The sequence below is a fragment of the Tetrahymena thermophila genome (genome assembly GCF_000189635.1).
Source record: "Tetrahymena thermophila SB210 genomic scaffold scf_8254436, whole genome shotgun sequence".
In the NCBI taxonomy this organism is placed as follows: domain Eukaryota; phylum Ciliophora; class Oligohymenophorea; order Hymenostomatida; family Tetrahymenidae; genus Tetrahymena; species Tetrahymena thermophila.
The window spans coordinates 1-21,227 of record NW_002476217.1 but is presented as its reverse complement, the minus strand read 5'-3'; the positions used below and the strand labels follow the sequence as shown (position 1 = coordinate 21,227).

General features: G+C 22.7%; 7 protein-coding genes across 7 annotated transcripts; 5 read left to right on the top strand and 2 right to left on the bottom strand. All coding sequences in view use genetic code 6, as the record gives it.

The window, feature by feature from the left end:
- Positions 1-256: 256 nt before the first annotated feature.
- Positions 257-739, top strand: TTHERM_00938790 (transport system kinase; the record flags this gene model as incomplete). Its single annotated transcript, XM_001031054.1, has 1 exon — positions 257-739. One exon carries the CDS (start codon positions 257-259, stop codon positions 737-739), a length of 483 nt encoding a protein of 160 aa, XP_001031054.1.
- A 1,678-nt stretch (positions 740-2,417) lies between these two features.
- Positions 2,418-5,149, top strand: TTHERM_00938780 (ankyrin repeat protein; the record flags this gene model as incomplete). The annotated part of the gene is made up of 6 exons (XM_001031053.2): positions 2,418-4,370; positions 4,433-4,576; positions 4,631-4,729; positions 4,781-4,837; positions 4,889-4,996; positions 5,060-5,149. 6 exons carry the CDS (start codon positions 2,418-2,420, stop codon positions 5,147-5,149), a joined length of 2,451 nt encoding a protein of 816 aa, XP_001031053.2.
- A 380-nt stretch (positions 5,150-5,529) lies between these two features.
- On the top strand, positions 5,530-8,453 carry TTHERM_00938770 (cation diffusion facilitator family transporter; the record flags this gene model as incomplete). Its single annotated transcript, XM_001031052.3, has 8 exons — positions 5,530-5,721; positions 5,786-5,871; positions 5,946-6,039; positions 6,145-6,366; positions 6,432-6,907; positions 6,981-7,780; positions 7,829-8,058; positions 8,115-8,453. 8 exons carry the CDS (start codon positions 5,530-5,532, stop codon positions 8,451-8,453), a joined length of 2,439 nt encoding a protein of 812 aa, XP_001031052.3.
- A 713-nt stretch (positions 8,454-9,166) lies between these two features.
- On the bottom strand, positions 9,167-12,940 carry TTHERM_00938760 (CLEC16A, putative; the record flags this gene model as incomplete). Its single annotated transcript, XM_001031051.3, has 13 exons — positions 9,167-9,334; positions 9,390-9,619; positions 9,675-9,881; positions 9,931-10,234; positions 10,295-10,477; positions 10,533-10,852; positions 11,087-11,429; positions 11,672-11,743; positions 11,827-12,050; positions 12,107-12,212; positions 12,289-12,574; positions 12,636-12,767; positions 12,825-12,940. 13 exons carry the CDS (start codon positions 12,938-12,940, stop codon positions 9,167-9,169), a joined length of 2,691 nt encoding a protein of 896 aa, XP_001031051.3.
- A 1,241-nt stretch (positions 12,941-14,181) lies between these two features.
- TTHERM_00938750 (DnaJ domain protein) lies at positions 14,182-15,135 on the bottom strand (the record flags this gene model as incomplete). The annotated part of the gene is made up of 1 exon (XM_001031050.3): positions 14,182-15,135. The coding sequence occupies one exon, from the start codon at positions 15,133-15,135 to the stop codon at positions 14,182-14,184; it is 954 nt and encodes a 317-aa protein (XP_001031050.1).
- Positions 15,136-17,565: 2,430 nt separating this feature from the next.
- On the top strand, positions 17,566-18,993 carry TTHERM_00938740 (transmembrane protein, putative; the record flags this gene model as incomplete). Its single annotated transcript, XM_001031049.1, has 1 exon — positions 17,566-18,993. The coding sequence occupies one exon, from the start codon at positions 17,566-17,568 to the stop codon at positions 18,991-18,993; it is 1,428 nt and encodes a 475-aa protein (XP_001031049.1).
- Positions 18,994-19,343: 350 nt separating this feature from the next.
- Positions 19,344-21,076, top strand: TTHERM_00938730 (tetratricopeptide repeat protein; the record flags this gene model as incomplete). Its single annotated transcript, XM_001031048.2, has 6 exons — positions 19,344-19,659; positions 19,716-19,904; positions 19,957-20,235; positions 20,290-20,417; positions 20,469-20,967; positions 21,039-21,076. The coding sequence occupies 6 exons, from the start codon at positions 19,344-19,346 to the stop codon at positions 21,074-21,076; spliced, it is 1,449 nt and encodes a 482-aa protein (XP_001031048.2).
- Positions 21,077-21,227: the final 151 nt, after the last annotated feature.

Below are 21,227 nucleotides of genomic sequence, written 5' to 3'. Positions count from 1 at the left end.
AGCTCTATTGACTTAATTGATGTGAAATTTTTTGATACCAAATATCTTAGATTTTATATTTATATTAGCCTTTGTTTAGTGGCCGTTCAAATCTACTTATTTATAATTTGCAAAGAAAATAAAACTTAAGAAATTAAATAAAACAAGGAAATAAAGCAACATTTTAAGGTATTTTTTATAATAATTAAGTTTTGAGATAATAAATTTGTTAATTAGATAGTCAAGCATACACAAAAATAAATAAATAATAAATAAAATGAATAACACAGGATATTCTTAGTAAAATGGTTCTGCTTTCAGAACTCAAAGACCTGAATCTAAGGGTTTTGGCAATGATATAAATTACACTAGTTAAGGTTTAAACTCATTTAGCACAAACTCTAATCCTGCTAGTCTTAAAGGAAAGATATAATCATTAGAAGAAATGGCATTTTCAGTAAACAATGAATTATAATTACATAAGAAGGAGTTAGCAATATTAAATAGTGAAAAAGACTCCTTGAGCTCAGTATTAAATATGAAAGCATAAGATGTAAAAAAAACATTAATGAATGAATTGATAAGATTAGAAGATGAAATGAATAGGCACTTTAATAATTAAAAATCAGAAAATAATCGTATATAATCACAATTAAGCTTAATTAAGACAGATAAGGCTGCACTAGATGAGCTTATTGGAGAATTGGAAGGCAGAATTAAAGATTTGGAATATCATATAGGCAATAAAGAATCTAACTGATTTTATAATAGATATTATCAAACAAATCCCCTCCATCATCTATCTCTCTTCTTTTAAAAGCTTTCCTGAAAATATAGTTAAAACTTATTTTGTTGAAAAAAAAATACTTATTACCTTTAACAATAAGAATAAAATATTAAATTATTAAATGCTTAAAAATTATTTTAATTTAGGCCAGTTTCTATACTTATGATCGATTATTTGTATTCATTTGTAATATGATTTTATTTTAACTTATCTAGCTATTGAAAATTATTATTTCTATTAAAATCTTAAATTTTTATTTCGATATTTAGTTAATGTCACTGTCTAAAATAATTTTAAATCTTTTACTTTTATTTGTTTTAATTAAAATTTTAATTTATTTTCTACTCTTTCCTGTTTAATATAAACGTTTTTACAATATTATTTAGCTCTCACTTATTTAAAAGCTTTATTGAATATATGTCTGAATTTAATCTTTTGAAAAAAAATACATTTTAGTCTTAATTATAGTAATAAAGTGTTAAATTCATATTTAGATTTAAATTAATTTAATTTATGTCAGATTCTATAAATATGATTGAGTATTTTTAATTATTATTAATATGATTTTAATTTATCTAGTTATTTAATAATTTTTATCTCAGTTAACTTTTGAATTGTGTTTATCATTATATTTATTTTATTTTCTACTTTTTAAAAATTTTATTTCTTCATTATTTATAATTTTAATTAGTTTTTTATATTTATTTAATTGTTTTTATCTTATAATAATATAATTTTAATTTATCTAATTATTTCAAGTTTTTTCTTTTTTTTTCCTAAAAAAATTTTGTTTTTTTCATCATTGAGCTTATATCAATAAAACATAAAATTACTTTAAATTGTTTTTACTATTTTTAAACTCGGATAGATGCTTATGACCAAAGTATAGTTAATATTTGATATTAAATATTTTTTTTTTACAAATTTATTAAAAATAAATTTTTTATAATTTAAAAATATTTTTAAAAAGAAAGAAATATCATTCAAAAAAATAGTTTAAAATATAATTGAGAAATATAAAATTTCAATAATTTAAAATAACTATCTGCAAAAATAATAATTTTTTCTTTTTAAAAAATGGATAATAAATTATAAATAACTCTCAATTTAAAAATCTAATTTATTATTTTTCAGTAAGATATTTAATTCATATAAAAAATAATAAATAAAACTAATTATTGTAAAAAAGTTTAATTTCTAAGAAATTTAAAAACTTTTCAATAATAATTTTTTAAAGAAAATAGATTAAAAATTGTTAATTTTAAATAATTCACCTCATTTTATATTAAATTTAGAGGAACTTAAATTTACAAACGAAATTCAATTATATAAATGCTTTCATAAAAAAATGCTTGTACCTCAACTTAAAAGCTGTTTACAATATGTTACACGATATTTTATTTAGTAAAATGAATTAAAGATTAATTGAATTTAAAAAAAAGTTATTTATACAAATATTAACTATTAAGTTAATACACTAATTTATTTAAATTTTATATTTTGATTCTAACACTCTATTTTTAGCAAATAAAAAAAGAATTGATGAAAGAAAGTAATAATTAATTATTTGTTATTTTTTTAATCTCTACCAGAAGTAATACATCAAAATTAAAGTTATTTGAAGTAGAAAATAAACAAAAAAAATCTCAAAATGCAAAAAAATAGTAAAACTTATAATTCTGTTTTTTTTTAGCAAGATAAATAAAAAATAGATTTAGCTTAAACTGAATCTAATCTTGTATAAAGCCCAAGAATTTCAATGAAATAATGTATATAATAAGCCTATTTCGAATAGATAGATATTAATAAACCTAATAAATAAATTTAAAATTATTACTTTTAAGATAGTAAAAATTTAAGATTGTTTAATAGTCAAAGAAACTAAGATCGTACAATATAAGAGACTGAAGCTTTAAACACTTCTAATGAATAAATTTTAATAAATAAATAAGATAAATTCATTTTGAAGCCTAATAAGTTGTAGGATAGGTTAAACTTTAGTTCTTCGCAAAGTAATGATTTTAAATTGCAATCTTCTCCTATTTTGTAAACACAAATTTCAGAGAACTTAAAGATCAAGCTATTTTAAACTAATGGTTAATTAAAAAATCATGAAAAAATAAGTAATAAGCTCTATTATGTAACTTACAGAGATTCCTTTTCAAAATAAAAAAGTGCTCAGCTAAGTGAGAGCCAAGTAAATTCAAGTAGAACCAAAAAAAACTTATTATAATCCTAGTTTATTAATAAAAGCAAAACAACAGGCTTAGAATTTTATGAAAATAAAAAAAACAGTGATCGTAAACCTCCAATTGAAGGAAATCAACAAAGATCTTTAACTAAAATTCTGAAGATGTTTGGGGGTCAAAAAGAAGAATAAAACTCACCTTAATATGATGAATATAATTTATTATAAATTAATTCAAATACTAAGAAAACATTAGAATTTGAAAAAATTGATTATGGCAGTACAAATAAATTTAAATTCAAAGAAAATATAAGTAAGCCTTTAAGTAGAACAAATAAAAATATTACAACTTCTTCTTCTTCTCACAGGAGTTTTAGTTAATCATCAACCTAAATTAATTTTAATGGTAATAACTATGGAAAAAGTCCCTAACTAATTTGCAAATATAAAAATAATAGAGTAATCTAATTTCCAGTGCAAACTTTAAAGTAGCTAATTTCCCATAGAAAGTATGAAGAAAGCTTAAACAGTTATTTATAGTGTAACCAAAATGTGCCAGATTAGTAAGATTTTGCAATAAGAAAATTTTCCACTCCCATGAAGGCTGAGTTTAATAGAAACGAAAATAAATTTACTATAAAAGAATCCACAGATTTAAGCAATTCTGCCAATTGCATTCCTTCTTTTAATAATAAATTTGTAAAGCTTGACGAAATACGTTAGAAATACAAAAAACAAAGCTCTCTATGTGTAATTATGAATTAGCAGAATTCTAGTAAACAATAGAACCATGTTTCTAATATTACAATTCCTATTTGCAAGCAATCCTAAGAAAGCAGCTTAGCCAATACAGCCTTTTAAATATAAAAGCCAACCTCTCTACTAAATTCATTATTTAATGTAAAAAGTAAGAAATTAATTGAAGAAGAGTTTACTTAGATATTAGATCACACTAAAATTGAAGATGAGAAATAGGAGCTTATCTTGAATACAATTTAAAATAGAGAAAAAATCAGTAATATAATCAGACTTATTGAGGAATCACCTTTAGATTGTATTTAAGGTGACAATTTGCTGTTTTTAAATTAAATTTATGAATAAATTAGTTCTAATTAAAATCATGAATCTATTGAGAAATCAATATGCTCTAATGATGAATAAAGTCCTAAGTCTAACTAAACAAATAAAAATGAATAAAAATAATTTCTTCTAAATATTCTTGATGATTCTTACATGAAATTTACTTAATAGGTTCAGAGAGAAACAACTCAATATATAATAAGCAAAGACAAAATGCTTCATTTCTAATTGTTTCGTTCATAAAAAGAAAGAAGGAACTTAACAAAGAAGTAGCATAGAGCAAATCTAATAAAAATTTTAAATCAAATTAAGAACTTAAATTTAACACCAAAAGAAGTAATTTTTATTTGTAAAAGCGTAGTTAATAAATTTAAAATTAAATTTTTTGAATAAAATAGATTCTTCTAAATAATGTTTTCAGCACAAAACCGTTTGAAAAACAGTATTCGTATGAGTTCATTACTGCTGCAAAGCATAACAATCTTTTACTGTGTGATTTTTTGATTACGAAGAATAAATATCTTGTCTATGATTTTGACTATGTAATTTCTCATTCTTTAAGGCTTTTTAAAAAATTATTTTTATATTTGATAAAGTTTTATTTAACGGCTCTGCATTGGGCAAGCAAAAGAGGTCATTTGAAATTAGCTTAATTTCTAATTTAAAAAGGAGCTGATGTAAATGCCACAGATATTGTAATTTTTAAATTCATTTTCTTATGTTTTATATCCTTTTTAAACCTATAGCTTGGCAAAACACCTTTGTATTATGCTTGCCAGGCAGATCATATCGATATAGTCAAAGTAAGCGTTTTATTGTCATATTAAATTCGTTAAAATTAATTAAAAAAATAGATTTTGCTGTATAATAAAGCCTATCCTTGGTCAAACAAATATATAAGTTATGATTAATTTGTTAAACATAATCCTTAAATTTCTAATGCATTATTTAAAGCGAGAAAAGTAAATTTTTATTTATTTATAAATATAATTTATCTAAAGAATCTCATTTTAACAAAAACAAAGATATATTCTTTAATGAAGATGACTCCATTCAAATAAAGAAATTTGGTTTGGTAGTAAGAACTTGTAGCTTTTTCTTCGATTTTGGTATGAAAAAGATTGCAAAAATAATTTTAAACTAAATTTGTAAATTAATAAAAATATTTAAATAAAATTATTCTACTACAATATTAAATACTTATTTCAGCAATGCTTGCTTAAATAAACACGTACTTTATAAAATTGTATCGTTATAGAGTTACTTTGATTTGAAATAAAATCAGAAGATTTTATGTAAGAGTTTTCATATATATTATCAAGAAGATGCTTGTAAATTATGGTATTATATTTCATGTAGTTTTAATAAAGAAAAGAAATCTGTTTCTATCATAAAAATCTTATTTTATTATTAAATAATATAAATTAATCAAAAATTTAATATCAAAAATAAAAGCTTAGTATAGTTAGTTAGTTAGTTAACAAATAAAAGTAAAATGTAAGAAATCGCTCTTCTTTTAGCAAAGAATAGCGTACAGATAGCTATATTTTTATATTTCCATAGAGACAATGGATTTGACACTATAAGTTCTATAAATTTCATGACATTTTTTTTGATTTTGATGTCATATTTTTGCAAATAACAATTAGCAAGAGCTTTCAATTCACAAATGCTTGATTCTTAAATGGTAATTGATTGAAATATTATTATTAAATCCTTCCAAAATTAATTACCTGATTGTATTTAAATAGTTGTTAAGAATTGTGTTAACTGTAATCGTTACTTTGCTTAATCAGACATTCTTCGTTTATAATTTGATAACATATACTTTCTTAGTGTAAATTAAATACATATTTAATTATCTTGAAATGGTAGTTTAAAAATTCCTAAAAATAAAAAATCTAAAAATAGACACGATTTAGCTGATCATATTTTTACTATTTGTGAATACTATTATAAAAAGCACAATGAAGCAGATTTGATGATCATTCCAAATTATAAGAGCGTAAATAAAATAGATTTTTCTAAAATTATAAAAGCAAACAAAAATAATTTGATTCATACATACAATATACATTTGACATTAAAATATATTTTTGTAAAATAATAGAGCTTCCTCAGCATAGTTTAGATTATTATCGCATTTGTAGTTTTTGTTAAAGATGTCGGGACAAAGGAACTATTCATTGCCATTACTTTAGCATTTTTAGAAATAGCAACTAAATTGGGAAGAACTCAATTACTACAGCTCACTAGAGTAGATACAAAAGCATTTGACGGAATTACAATCTCACTCTGTGTTTTAGTTCATTTAGTTATTGCTATAATTAGAGTATTTAAATTACTTTTTTAAATGTTAAATTAAGATGATCAAGATTTAAAATTATTTAAAAACAGACCATTTATTATGGCAAATTCTAATTGTTGTCTGAAAGTAGTAAAGCAGAAAATCCATTTTAAGACTTTGGCCATCTTTTAATATTCATGCTGATTTCAATAGTTTTTTCATACTTTACTAATGAAGGCTTAAAGGGTCAATTGCATTTGTAAAAGAGAAATAGATATTAATCAGCAATTTTATGGGTTCTTTTGGTTATTAACAAACTTGTTATTGAATCAAAAGATATGGAATGGAACACACAATCTTTGATTATTATTTATGGCATATTAGCTCTTTGCGAACTCATTAATATGGAAAGCCCAAAAATTAATCACTTGATTGTATCTTCTGATTAAAATATAATTATGGGAAATGTAGTTTTAAACTCCTCAAATTTCTAAGGAGTAGAGATGTACGACAAAGTATCCTTAAGCAACTTTATATAACATATAAGGAGAAATCAGGATAGTAAAAAGCTTATTTTTATGCTCTCGTAAAATTAAAATTTTCTATTTTTTTTGAAGCTATCACTTAATCTAAATTATTTATTAACTTATTAAAATTAGCTTTAACTTCTCATTTATGTTTGTAGAGCTAATCTACGGCCTTTTGTCTAACTCTCTCAGTTTAATCTCTGATTCTGCTCACATGCTTTTTGACTCAAGTGCACTTGCAATTGGTTTGTATGCTTCTTTTATGTCAAAACTAAAACCTTCCCCAACGTACTCTTTTGGATTTGAAAGATTCTCAACTTTATCAGGATTCATTAATGGATTATTTTTAATTGTTGTTGCCTTTGATATTTTTACTGAATCAATTGAAAGAATATATTCTCCTTAAAAGGTTTTGTTTGATAAGATGATGGTTGTTAGTGTAATAGGTCTTATTATCAATTTAGTAGGGTTATGCTTCTTCCATGAGCATGCTCACGCTCATGGTGGCGATGATGATGAAGGTGGTGGATGTCCTCATTCTCATTCTCACAAAAAAACACAAAACTAAACAAAAACTACTTGTTCCACTCTCCCAAATACTAAAAAAAACACATCAGCAAGTCAACACTCTCATAAGGAAGAAGGTTGCCATGATCATGAGCATAACCACGACCATGATCACGATCACCATCATCATGACCACGATCACGATCACCACCATCATGACCATGACCATGATCACGATCATGAGCATAACCACGATCACGATCATGATCATCACCACGACCATGAACATGAACATGATCATTGTCATGACCATGATCACGACCACAATCATGACCATGAACACGATCACAATCACAATCATGATCATGGCCATGATCATGGACATAGCCACAGTCATGGCGAAGGCCATAATGAAAATTTAACTGGTAAATTTGTTTAAATATTAACAAACTAATTAAATTTTTAACAATTAGGTGTTTTTCTTCACATTTTAGCTGATGCTTTAGGAAGTGTTGGTGTTATTATATCATCTATTTTAATATACTATTATGGATGGTATATTTCTGATCCAATTACATCATGTATTATTTCGATATTTATCTTTATCAGTGTCTTTCCTTTACTCAAAGGTTCGTTTACGACATTACTTCAAGGATATAATATTAAGAAATACCATGTTTAACTCGAAGAAATAATATAAAAGGTATATTAAAAAATAAGATTAAAATTAAGCCAATTTATTTATTAACTCTTTAATAGTTAAGTGGTCATTAAGATATTGAGAGATACAGTGAAATTCACCTTTGGGCATACACGTCAAATAATCTTGTTTTTACTGTGAAAGTTCACATAAGAGACATTAGAAAAAGATTTAAAGTTCTTAAAGAAGTCAAAAAAATATTAAACTCTTATAAGAATATTAAGTACTAAACCATAGAAATAATTTGTGACAAGTAAGAAGAATTAAGTGAAATTAGCCATTTTTCGTAATCAAATGCAGAATAAGGATTGCTAAGTGAATAAAATAGTAATATTAGAGGAAAATCTAACAGCTATTAAGATAATGAAGTAAATTCAGACGAGGTTTAATTAATCTGATAATAATTAAAACTAAAATATTAAAGTCTAATCAAATATTAATTGTATATTTAACTAATTTTTTAATTTATTTTTTAATGTTTAAACTAAAAATAATCTTACTTTCATTTTATCATAAAAATAAATTTTTTTTTTTTTTTTAAAAACTAATATTTTATAAAAATTAATTTACTAATATTCTAATAATTATTGAAAAAATAGAAAAAATAATAATTAATTGATTTTAATTTAAATTTTAGATATTTATTATATTTTTATTTAAATAAACAATTTCAAATTCATTATTAATTCAAGCAAAAAGATTAAATTGTAATTAAAATATACCTTTTACTGTAATTGAAAATTTAACTAATAAATTAATAGCTTGCTTACTAGATTATCTCTAAATAAAATATTTATTTAATTGTTTTAAAAAAAATTATTATAGTTTTCTTAAAAGTTATTTAAAATTTAAAGTTTAAAGTTTATTTATAAAATCAATATATTTGGATTTGAATATACTTAGCAAGATAATACAAATAAACATAGCAATAAATAAATAAATACATATTGTGTTTGAGAAAATATAAATTTAATATCAAATAAATATAAGTGAATTTTCTAACAAATATCAATTATCGTTTGAAATAGATTAGTATTAAATTTGGAATTAAAAGAAATTATTCATTTTATAAAAATGAAATCAATCAATTTATACATACATCTTTATTTTATCAGTATATGGAGGGAATAAATATGTCTTTCTCTGAACTTTCTAAAAACTTAACTAAAACTGTCATCTCTATTTATTTTGAGGTTTTCCTATTTTCATCCAAAATTTTTTTTATTTGTGAGCATGTATCAATATTTTCGAAAATTAGTATAAAGTCATCATATTTTTCCTAATAAAAATAAATATAATTAACATTTGATTTTACTTACTGAAAATAATTTTACTTTTCCATTATATGTAATATTTTTAATAACTAACTCTAATTTTCGTGGGTCAGCACGATCTATTTAAGCTTCTACCTTTTTTAATCTTTCATTTTTATAGACTTTCACCTCATTCCTATTATTTTCATTATACTCTACTAAGATCATATTTTGTTAATCTTTTAAATAGTATAGCTACTTTACTTTCTTATCTTTTTCTATTAGTTCACAAGAATACATTTTACTTTACTCTGATTTATAAAATAACTCTTATTAATAAATTAATTATTTATTTATTAATTTTACATATTTCATAAAATTTGCCTTCTTCCCAATGTGGCAATTCATTATTTAGAAAGCTTTTGTATGATAAATCCAGATTGTTTTCAATTTCTTTAAGGCCTGTGTTTGCAATCAAAATATATCTTAGCTTTCTAACAATAAAAAATAGCATCAAGTCTCTTCTTGTAATATCTCTTTTAGTAGTAGGTTGTCTAAAGAGTAAATCCACACCTTTAATATTTATTATATATATATTTAAATCTTTTTTTAAATAAATTACTGTTTGGGCAGTTATCTAATGGCAAGAAGCAGAAATAATCTAACTATTTTGTTTACTTTAACAGATTTTATTCAATGTATTCAAACTCAACTTCATATAGATCAATGATAAAATCCCAAACTATTTGAGTTTTTATCAAAGCATTCATTTTCAATATTTACAATCTATAAGCATCATTAAATAAACATATTTAATCATTAGTTAAAAGAATATCGTGTGAGTGGTTTACACAAGCAAATTCATAAATTAATTTCGATATAATGAAATAGTTATTTAGTCTAAAAGGAGGATCGATTTACAAAATCTAATTTGATTAAAATTATAAAAGTCTAATAAACATTATAAAATGTTAAAAATTGCTTACTTTCATTAAATTGACCTAAAAACTTTTCAGACTATCTAAATTTTTTGGATTTTTGTAGTTTATTTTATTCTTTCTTTATGTTAGGAGACCACAATATTCTAGAATTTCATCACAAATGAATTTATTTTACACAATGCTATTTAAGAACTGCAGAGTTAACATGATTAAGTTGTCATCTTTTGACTTTAAATTAAATTTATGAATTACATATTTATTGAAAAAATATATTGAAACTTACTCTTAAATATGATAGAATTAAGTCTCTAAAAGGGTTTATTTCGTAATTTTAAGCTATTGCTTATTTTCTATCGTCTATAGACATTTCATCTTTTTCTTGTTGTTTTTAAATACCAAGTTCTCTTATTGTATTATAGTAAATATCATATGGAGATTCACCAAGATATTCTTAAAACTGCTGCTGATTTTGCTGATTTTGTGGGTCTTCAATTTACATTTCTTCATTAGTTTGAACTAATTTTACTCCGAGTGCTCTTGTTAACCTTCTTATTTCTGACTCAAGACGTCCTTGTGAATCCCAGCCAAAGTAACTTCTAACATCTAGATAAGAATAAGTTTTCCGGGCGGTGTCGGAAACTAATTAAAATAAATAAGCTTTTTTTGGGGGGAATAAATACTTCTTCCAAAAAAAACGGACAGAAGCAAAATTGCTTTGTTCATAGCAGTGCTAGCAGTGCTGATTCAGGTGTAAAAAATTTTTGATTTTTATTTTTTTTGGAAAGAGAAGTGTTAAATAAATTTATTTTGAATGATATTCAAGAAGATGAATCTTACCTGATTTTGAAACTTGTTCAGGTTATTTATCATCAGATTATTTAGATGGCATTTATCCAACTGAATTATTTTAAATCTACTGGTTTCTTTTTATTTAATCAATAAATATTATTTCTGTCTGCTTCTTAAGGAAATCATCATAATCATCCCAAAAGTGTCTATAAGACCATTGTGCATTAAAATGCGCAGGCTCTTAAGCTGGATGCTAAATCCATTCTAAATGTTTCCTGTTGATTTTTTCACCAAAGAGAGTTAAAATTATAATTTCTAGGATTTCTTTATTAGATATGTGCTGTAATATTATTGTGAGTATGTGAAGTGATAGATAAATGCTTAATTTGCCCTATTTATAATTTAGTAATATTACACTTTAATAAATATCAAATTCAAAAATTTCAACTTTGATTTTTAAAAAATATTCTTATCAAATTAAAATAGAAAAAGAAAAACTTATCAAAATTCAAATTAAAGTCTTAGAATTTCTACAAAAAATTTTTCCTATTTTTAAATCTAATCTCTTAAGAATGCGTTAGCCAGCATAAATTTATTTTCTAAGCTTTGAAATATCAAAATATAAATATTTACTTTCTTTGTGGAGATAAAACTATTAAAGATCGATGGAATTAGTGCATAGCTTATGAAAGAGTTAATGGATATCTAATGTTTATAAAATTGAATTAAAAAAAATCATTAGAAATTAATATAAATTAGAATATTTATTATTAAATTCAAATATCAACCTTTTTGGCCTATTCATTACAAGAGTGAATGAGATCCTCCCAAAATAAAATTTAATCGATTTAATCACTCATCAAATCACTTAGCTTTTGATAATTGCTGTAGTCTGCTTGGTGAATTTGATTATCAATTTATATCCATTAGCTTGCCATAAAGCAAGCATTGTTGACATAAAATGTAATAAAGGGGAAACCTTAGAGATATTTTTCTAACTGGTCTGCCTTAACTAGGGTGAATAATAAATTGTGTTAATTTCTCGTTTAAAACAACTAAAGACTTTACTCTTCATAACACCAAGCACAATATTTTAAACAGAGGTTCTAATCATAGTTTCTTTGTGGTTATAGAATCTAATTGTTTACCAAATTAATGGAAAGTTGCTGTATTTCTTTATTTAAAAATAAATTAGTAATATGTGTGACAACTTATCAATAAAGAAAGGTATTTAAAATATAATATTTTACACTATTGAAGAGAAGCTATAAAGGTATTTAGTCTAATCTTTAGCTTAAACTTTTCAAGAAATTTATATAGTAATCAACAAAATCATCATCATTAAAATCAAACTGAAAAGTGATTAAATCATTAATGATTTGATGAGAAAGTATATAGTTAAGTTGCATAGGCTTTTTCACATTTAAAATTAATAAGCAAATTTGCTAAATAATAATTGTTCTAATTTCACGGCAATTTTACAATTTTTGAGTTATTTGTAAAAGTTATTCTAAAAAGTTTGTTTCGCACATAAAACTATTTTTTAAAACCATAAATTTATATTAAATTTTATAGAATAAGCTCAAAGCTAAATTACTCGAAAAAGTTATCATCATTTTTATCTCCCCATATAAACATCGAGACTATCAATTCAATGTCCTCAATAAAAACATCCTTATATTTTTCATCATATTCATTGAAAATTTCCACAATTTCATTAAATATTGTGCTATTAAAAAATAATGTAAATAATTGAATTCATTAAATTAATTAGTAAGCTTATTACTTTAAAGTTTAATAGTTATAGTCCATATCTTCTTTATGCTTAAGTTAATATTTGGCTACATTTTTATCTTTAGTGTTCCCTGACTTTTTATTTGAGTTGCTTTTATTGTTAGACATTTGATACTACTAAAACTTTTACTTAATAATAACTCCTTATATATACTAATTAACTCACTAACTAATTTTTTGATTAAGATTTATATTATAAAAGACTAATTTTTGATTCTAATTAATGTGTAATTATAATAATAATATTTCCTTTTTGGCTAATCATTTATTTACTTAGCAATTATTAAGTCAAACTATGGTAAATTTTCTATTGATTTACCATTTAACAATTTTAGATTACTTACTTCAACATAAGTCAAGGTGTTGGTTTTATAAACACTAATAGTATTCTCAACTTTCGATATATTTAGCTTTTTCTTGTACTAAATGACATTAAAACATGTTTGAGTTTAAGTAAACTTATTTAAATAATATCAATTAATTTATATAAATATTACTTCTTTTTAAAAAAATAAAAAGTAACAAACACATTTTTAAATTATCCAACAAAATTTTAAGTGTTTATTTAAATCATTTAACTTTTACTTTTAATAAAAATCATTTAAATTTTATTTTTAATTAAAATCATTTAATTTTTATTTTTAATAAAATTTAATTAAAATATTTATTATTTTTAAATAAACATTTTTATCAATAAAAATTAAAATCACAATTTTTATTTTTAATTTTTTTATTGAGTAATCAATTATACTAAAAAATTATTTTGATGCTTCCAAAATTAAAAATAGATTTGAATAAATATATAAAAATTATATTTGAATTGTAAAAAGTAAAGAATTAAAATAAATTCAGATTTCAAAATATTGTAAAATTAATCTTCCTGAATTGTATTTAAAATGAAAAATAATGCAGAGTTATAAACAGATAAGATGATGATAATGGATATATGTATGTATTGATGTATTGGTGTATGGATAGAAAGATAAATAGATTGAAATATCTATGTTAAGTTTATAGAGATTAAAGTAAAATAATTTTTTGATAATTTCCCAATCATTTAATTAGTATTTTGTAATTAAATTACATGAGAGCCTTAGTTGCTTACTCAATCACTCTATCTAAATTGAATGGTTTCTTGATAAGTTAGTCTTTATATTTTACTTTATAAATCTTATTTTATCTTACTTAAACATAGAATAATCAAAGAAAGATAGATGATACATTACTAACGAGAATAAATAAAGAAAGATTCTTATTTTTAGTAAGATATCATATTATGGCTTTTTTAATCAAATCATTCTTCCATTTTCATTCAACTCCTTATTTTATTTAAAAATAAATCTTCAAATTCAATGATGATGATGTTGTTTTTAGTGAGCATCAACTGCAACGAGCAATCCGTTGGGTCTCTAAGTAACTCTAATGTTTCCAATTAAAAGGTCTTAACCTGGGTTGGTTTTAACAAATTCCTTGTATTTGAGGCTCAAACCACCTAAACCTTCATCTAATTCCATATTATAAAGGAAGGATACACCTGCAGTTAGGAGGAAAATATTTCTAAAGTATCTCCAAGCAGTTCTCCAATGATTAAACTTGAAGTATTCGTAATCAACTTATGCAATAAAATTACTCTTTCTTCTTTCATAAACCCATCTATCGTTATTTTGATGATTTGCGAAATTTTAAGCAACTTCATTTGTAATATTTTAATAATCCATAGTATCTTTACTTTATTTAATTTAATGAATCAAAGCATCATGGGCATGAGAAGGAGCTCCAAAACCTTCACCGTGGATACCCTTTCTGATGGAACCCTTGCCTTTAACTGGAAGACCACCTTTGTAACGACCCAAATGATCTACGTTGAATTTGGCACGTTCTTCAGCTAATAATCTTTACTTTTCAGCTGCATAAGTTCCAACTTTATGAGGTTATCTAATAGCATTACCATCAACAGATCTTCTGCGCAAAAGTTCATCTTCAAGAGCAGAATCTTCAGTATATCTGTCATAAGGAGAGGGTTAATTCAAAAAATCATAAGCTCTTCTTTATTCTTCTACTGATAAAACTGCATAAGCTTCAGCTATTTCTTAGAATTTTCTGGCTGAAGGTTCGTGGGCTTCAGTAACTGTTGTATTAACATCTGGATGATACTTCATAGCAAGCTTTCTGTAGGAATCCTTAATTTGTTCAGCAGTAGCCAAACGGTCTACTCCTAAAACTGCATAATAATCAAGCTTTTATGTAGCAAAGCCATAACTAATATTTCTGAATTACTATCTAAATAATCTATTGACAATCATCTTATCCCTTAAGATTTTTGATTGATTTTGCTTAATAATCTTATTGAATCAAAAATTTTATTTTATATTTAATATTGCTTTTGCCTTTTCTTATTTATTTGTGACTACAAAATGAATGAAATAAATAACTAAATAAACCCTTATTTTCTTCTTTCTCTCCTCTTTGAATTTGTATTAAACTCATTTAATACTTATCAAACAAACATAAACACACACTAATAAAGCTAACTAAAGAACTTTGTATGCATTTATTATGAAAAACTAATATGATTTGCCTTTATTATATTGTCTGAATCTATCTAAATATCTTCTTTCACTTATTTTATATTTTTTTCTTATTTCATACTAATTTTTCTGTATTTATCTTAATATTTTAATTAAAATTAAATTATTTATCAAATACAAATTATTTTTTAAAATTTCAACCAAATACTAAAAATTGCAATTTTTCAAAAATATTTTAGTTAATTAATTTTTTCAATTTACTAATTTCTCTATCTTGTATCTATAATTATTTAAAGCATTTCATATTTAAATATTAATTTAAAAAATATTTTAGATTTTCTGGTTTCTTTTATAATCATTAACTAATAATACTAAATCAATATTTTTATAAAATAATCAAAATTAATTTTTAAAATAATTAAACAAATTTAATTTTTCTTTTTCATTAAAAAATATATTATTCATTAATAAAATATTAATTATAATTCGCTTAAGAGAGAGAGATAAAAAGTTTTTAAATAAACCAGAATTTACTTTAAAAAATATTTTAATTTAATTTTGAATTATATTAGGATTTTGTTTAGACTGATTGAATGAATGATTTTACTTTAAAGGATAGAATAAATATAGACATAAATGAAGTCTCTATCTTTAAAAAAATTTTAAAAGAAGGAATTAAATAATTTAAAGAATATAAAATTGAAGATTTCCTCACCTTGAAATTGATCATTTTTATTTGGGCTTTTTATTAACTATTCATTTTTTTTATATTAAAATATATTATTAGAGAAACCAGGTATTTTAACTATCTTTTAAGTTTTAAACAGCATTTTATTAATTAATCATTTTGATTATTAACTTGAGGAGTGCTGAAAACTATCTACTAGTTAATTTATGTGCTTTTTAAAGTTTGGAAATATTTTCTACAATAAAATAATTATAATTTATATATTTAATCAATATTAAGTTTAGAATTAAAATCACCAAACATTATAATTAATATCAGTTAAGACAATTCCAAATACTAATTTTATTTTTAATTTAATTTTATATTTTTTACATCAAATGTTCTGTTTTTTTTCATAATTACTAATCTTTTTGTTACCTAATACTGACTTAAAAACATAAAATATTTTTGAATTTTTGTAAAATAAAAAAATCAATGATTTTAATATTTATAAATAATTTTCTTTCATAAAAATAAAATGTGTTTTAATTTACAAATTTATTTTTTAAAAATGTTAATATTAGATAGAAAATTATTTAGACTTACTCATCGATTAACTAAATTCTAAAATCTCAAGTATGTATGAAAAAAATATTTTATGTTAAATTATTATGTAATTTATTGATTTATTAAAAGGAAAAAAAATGAAGTGTTTTTAAATTTTAAGAAATTATTTTTTATTAACACTGTTTAAGATAATTTTGATAAAAAATTCTTTTGAACTTTGAATGATAATACCACAGCTTTTATATTTATTTTTACATAATAATTTTACAATTATTAATTTGATCATTCAATATATTTTATATTAAATACTATTAGTATTAAATTGAGAATTGTCTTATAAATCTTAATTTTAAATAAATTACATTATAAAAAAAGTATGTGTCTATTAATATAATTTAAGGTACAAATGATTTAAATAGTTAACATAGAAAAATTTATTAAATTAATAAAATCAGAATTTTTAATTATACGTATTATTTTAACTTAGTTATAATCCAAATTAGCTCATAATCTTAAAATGTAAAAAACAAATACTAAATAAAGCTTTGTACTATTTTAAGATATATTTTTAGATAATTTTATTTTGATTTGGTTCTGTTAGGTTATTCAAATTTTTTTTAAGAAAAACTAAATTCTCCAATTTAAAAATGAATTTAAACGAAATTCTCCATTTAAAATGTTAAATTAACTAACTTTTTACACACAAAACAAAAATAATTATTATTATTTTATAATTATTTCTACCATAAAATAAATTTGTTTATTAAATTATTTTTGGTTTTTTTTCTTATTGAAAAATAAAAAGTAATTAAAGACTATTTTTTATCTAGAAGATTGGATTATTTTTATTGTTATCTACGTTAAAATTTTGTAAAGATCAACTTTATTTTTAGTAATAAATAAATAATTTAGAAAATATCAATTTAAAAAATAATTAAAAAAGTTTATAGCAAAGTTTTAAATATAGATAGATGGTTAGCTTAGTCGCTGAAAGAAGACATCTGAGCATAGTAGATCTTCTTCTTTAAGCTTATGGATTATATGTCTTATACCACAGTTTATTGGATACTCACACAAGCAATTTCTATAAGTATAGTTGTGCAATCTTCTTTATAATAGACAAGGTCTTTGCACTGAAGAGAGTGTTTTCAAACCCTACTATACCGTATTTGTTAGATTAGGTATTTCATCTTGATACTCAGATATTCAAAAAGAAATATTACAAGAAATTATCTTTTAATAGTAATTTTATATTAGCTTCGTTCTTTTTAACACTTTTAGAGTACTTCTTCTTCGAAAATACTCAAAAAATTTACTAATTATACATCTGGGCATGTGTTTTTGGATTTTATCTTTTCTTCTACTAAGATTGGATTGGAGCTATTGATGCTATAGTTGTCTAGTACATGGTATTGAATATGTTCAGACTCTTTTATTTGCATTTTAGGATAAAAGAATCTTGCATTACTATAGCATGTGAGATAGGCTTTATGTACTTTTTCTATATGACAAGTTTTGATCAACCTGAAAGTAAATAAGGCATAAATTTTAAAGAAATAACAATCGGAATAATTTTAGCCATGTTCTTTGGAATAAGTCTTCCTTTTAACTTAAACAAAAGAGAGTACATCCTAAGGGACTAGATTTTCAAGGTTTTAGGATAAACTTAAGCTATGTTTTGCTTCAATATTCTTTTCACTTTTAAAATACTATTTTATGAATACTCCTATTATGATAGAGTTCTTATAATATTATACATGCCAATATTTGCATATAGGATTTATAATTAAATAGTATTCTTCGTTAGTGGTCCCTACATAACCACCTTAGAAATAGATTGTAATTCATACAAATAAATATATCGTTAGCTAAGCGGTTCAGTTTTATAGTGTAAAGTTAAATTTTTACACTTTAACTGCAATTGGGCATGTGACCAAGTTGATATTCTTTAAAAAATTAACAAAGACATTCTATTTACCTATGAATTGCATCATGGAGCTATGGTTTCTCTTGTGAATTATGAATAACATGCAAAAAATGATGTGATTTCTGTAGATACAAATAACTTGTCTGTGCTTATTTTTGGTTTATACATTTACTCAGTCAATAAGATATATAAAAATCTAAGATTCCATTTCGATCCCAAAAAGTTTAGAGAATATCCTGAGCACTAATTTTACTATTATTTAATAAGGTATCCATTTGTTAGCTTCTATAGCAAGTAAATAAACTACGATGGCGAAGAAGTTGAAATGCATTTACCTCCTTTCGTACGTTAATACTAAAGAGAAATACAATAACAAGTCAAAGCCATAGCATTATACGAAAAAACAATTAAAAGTGTCTTCTTAATTAACTAAAGAAGATTCTAAATTTTCACAGATTTACATGAATAATGAGCTTATTAAATAAACGTTAAAATAGTTTTTATTTTTCAATAAAGTATCTATCTGTTTATATATATTATACCAATTAAATATATTATTAAAATTCAAATCTTTATAAAATTAAAATAAATAATAAAAAAAAGAGTCTTTTAATTTCATACCAAAGTTATCAAAAATAGACAGACAGACACATTTTGTCAAATTTTATCAAAAGGAATTAATTTTAGGATTTACAGTCTGTCTTCAGATTTTTGATAGTAAAATAAATAATTATTAATTAATTAATTTATTAATAATAACTTTTTAATCAATATTCACTTAAATTGTTTGTTTATATTTTTAAATATTTAATTAAATCTAAGATGATTAATGATGAAGCATTAATTTAAAGAACTTTTCACAAATTTAGAATTGAGGAAATAGAATTCTATGTTAACATTTAACTAATGATTCAAAAGACCTAGGACTATGTAGCATATGTAGCTAGTCTAGTGAAGAATTCTCCAAAATATGAAAATATACTTCTTTATGTTTACAACCAGTCTTGGGGTTAAATGCCATTCATTATAAACAACTACTAAAAATTTTCTATTGTAAATAAATGTCCTTATATTTTAAAACATTACGCCATAGGAATAATCAACACAATAGTAGGACTTGCTACTTCGTTTCATTCTGGTATTTATTTATAAATTTTTTATATATCTAAATTGATCAATGTTAATTTATAACAGGTATCACAATCTAAAAAGCATTATAAAATGGTTAAATTACTTCAAAGTAACTTTTAGAAAGTTTATAAATATACATGAAAGGAATTGAGTATCTATACAACAACAAGATAAATCATGATAATGTAAATTTGTAAAATATGCTTTTAATTAATGGTGAAAGCGATTAACAAGAGTATACAGCTGTCTTAGGTAGTTTATATAATTTTAATATAGAAAGAAATAATCTTTATATTATAAATAGGCCCAATGAAAATAATAGTTTTAAAAGAAAATATTTTTGAGATAAAATATAATGATTTCCAGTAGCTGGGATGGGCACTCATATAACTCTTTTGCAAGTATTCTGATCAAGAAATTCATAGTTACAAAAAACAACACTCAAGAAAGAAATACAAAAATGATTCGATTCCTGATAATCTTTTGGAAATATTAAATAATTTGATAGAAAAGCAATTTACATCAGAAGAAGATTATTACAAAAATCATTATGAGTAAACATGCGCCTAATTCTATAAAATTTGTAATTTAAATCATATAAAATTTTAAATTAACTAATTTAAATCACATAATAAAGGTAATACTGAATCTATGCTTATATTTACACAGTAAGTAATAAACAGTTACAAATAAGAATAATAAAACGAAAATAATATACAAAATACTATCTAAAACTAAATATAATCTGTTACAATGCACTCAAATGTAAATATTAGTTTGCCTTATATTTTATTTATTTATTTACTTATTTTATAGATAGAGAGGAAGAAATAAATATTCTAAAATCAAAAATCATATTTATTGAGTAGCTGCTATTATAAATAGGAGGAATTACTTAGGGCTGAAGTATTTGGAGAGGAATAAAACTTTGAAGAAGCAAATAAAATTTATAGAAATTTAATAAATCTTAGTCATCAATAAGACTCTACTCCTCTCTACTATTTAAGTTACAATTTAATTGAACAAAATTAATAGTCTAATGAAATCATAGAAAACTTACTAAAAGCTATAGAAATTAATCCTCAACATAGCTAAATGTTCCACTGCTTAGGTTTATAGTATTTTAATAGAAAAGAATTATCCTTGAGTATGATCTACATAGAAAAAAGTCTAAAACTAAATAATTTTAATGCAGATTGTTATCATACTTATGGGAAAATATTAGCATAAAATAAGGATTTTAAAGCTTCAAAATAAGCTCTTTTGAAAAGCACTTAAATAAACCCTGCATACGGAGGCTATTTCGATATTGCATGTAATTACTTTCTTCAAAAAAAGTATTATAAAAGCATAAAATATTTCAAAAAAGAAATATTTGCTAACTAGACGCCAATATCCTATTAAAATTTAGGCAACCTTTATGAAATAGTCAAAGATTATGAAAATTCTATATATTATTATTAAAAATACAACTAAATTTCAAAACAAAAAAAACGCTAGTGTGCTCATTTAGAAGATTTTGCAACTAAATAATTGCAACAATTAAAGGAAGAGCTTCTTTGCTAACTTATTTTT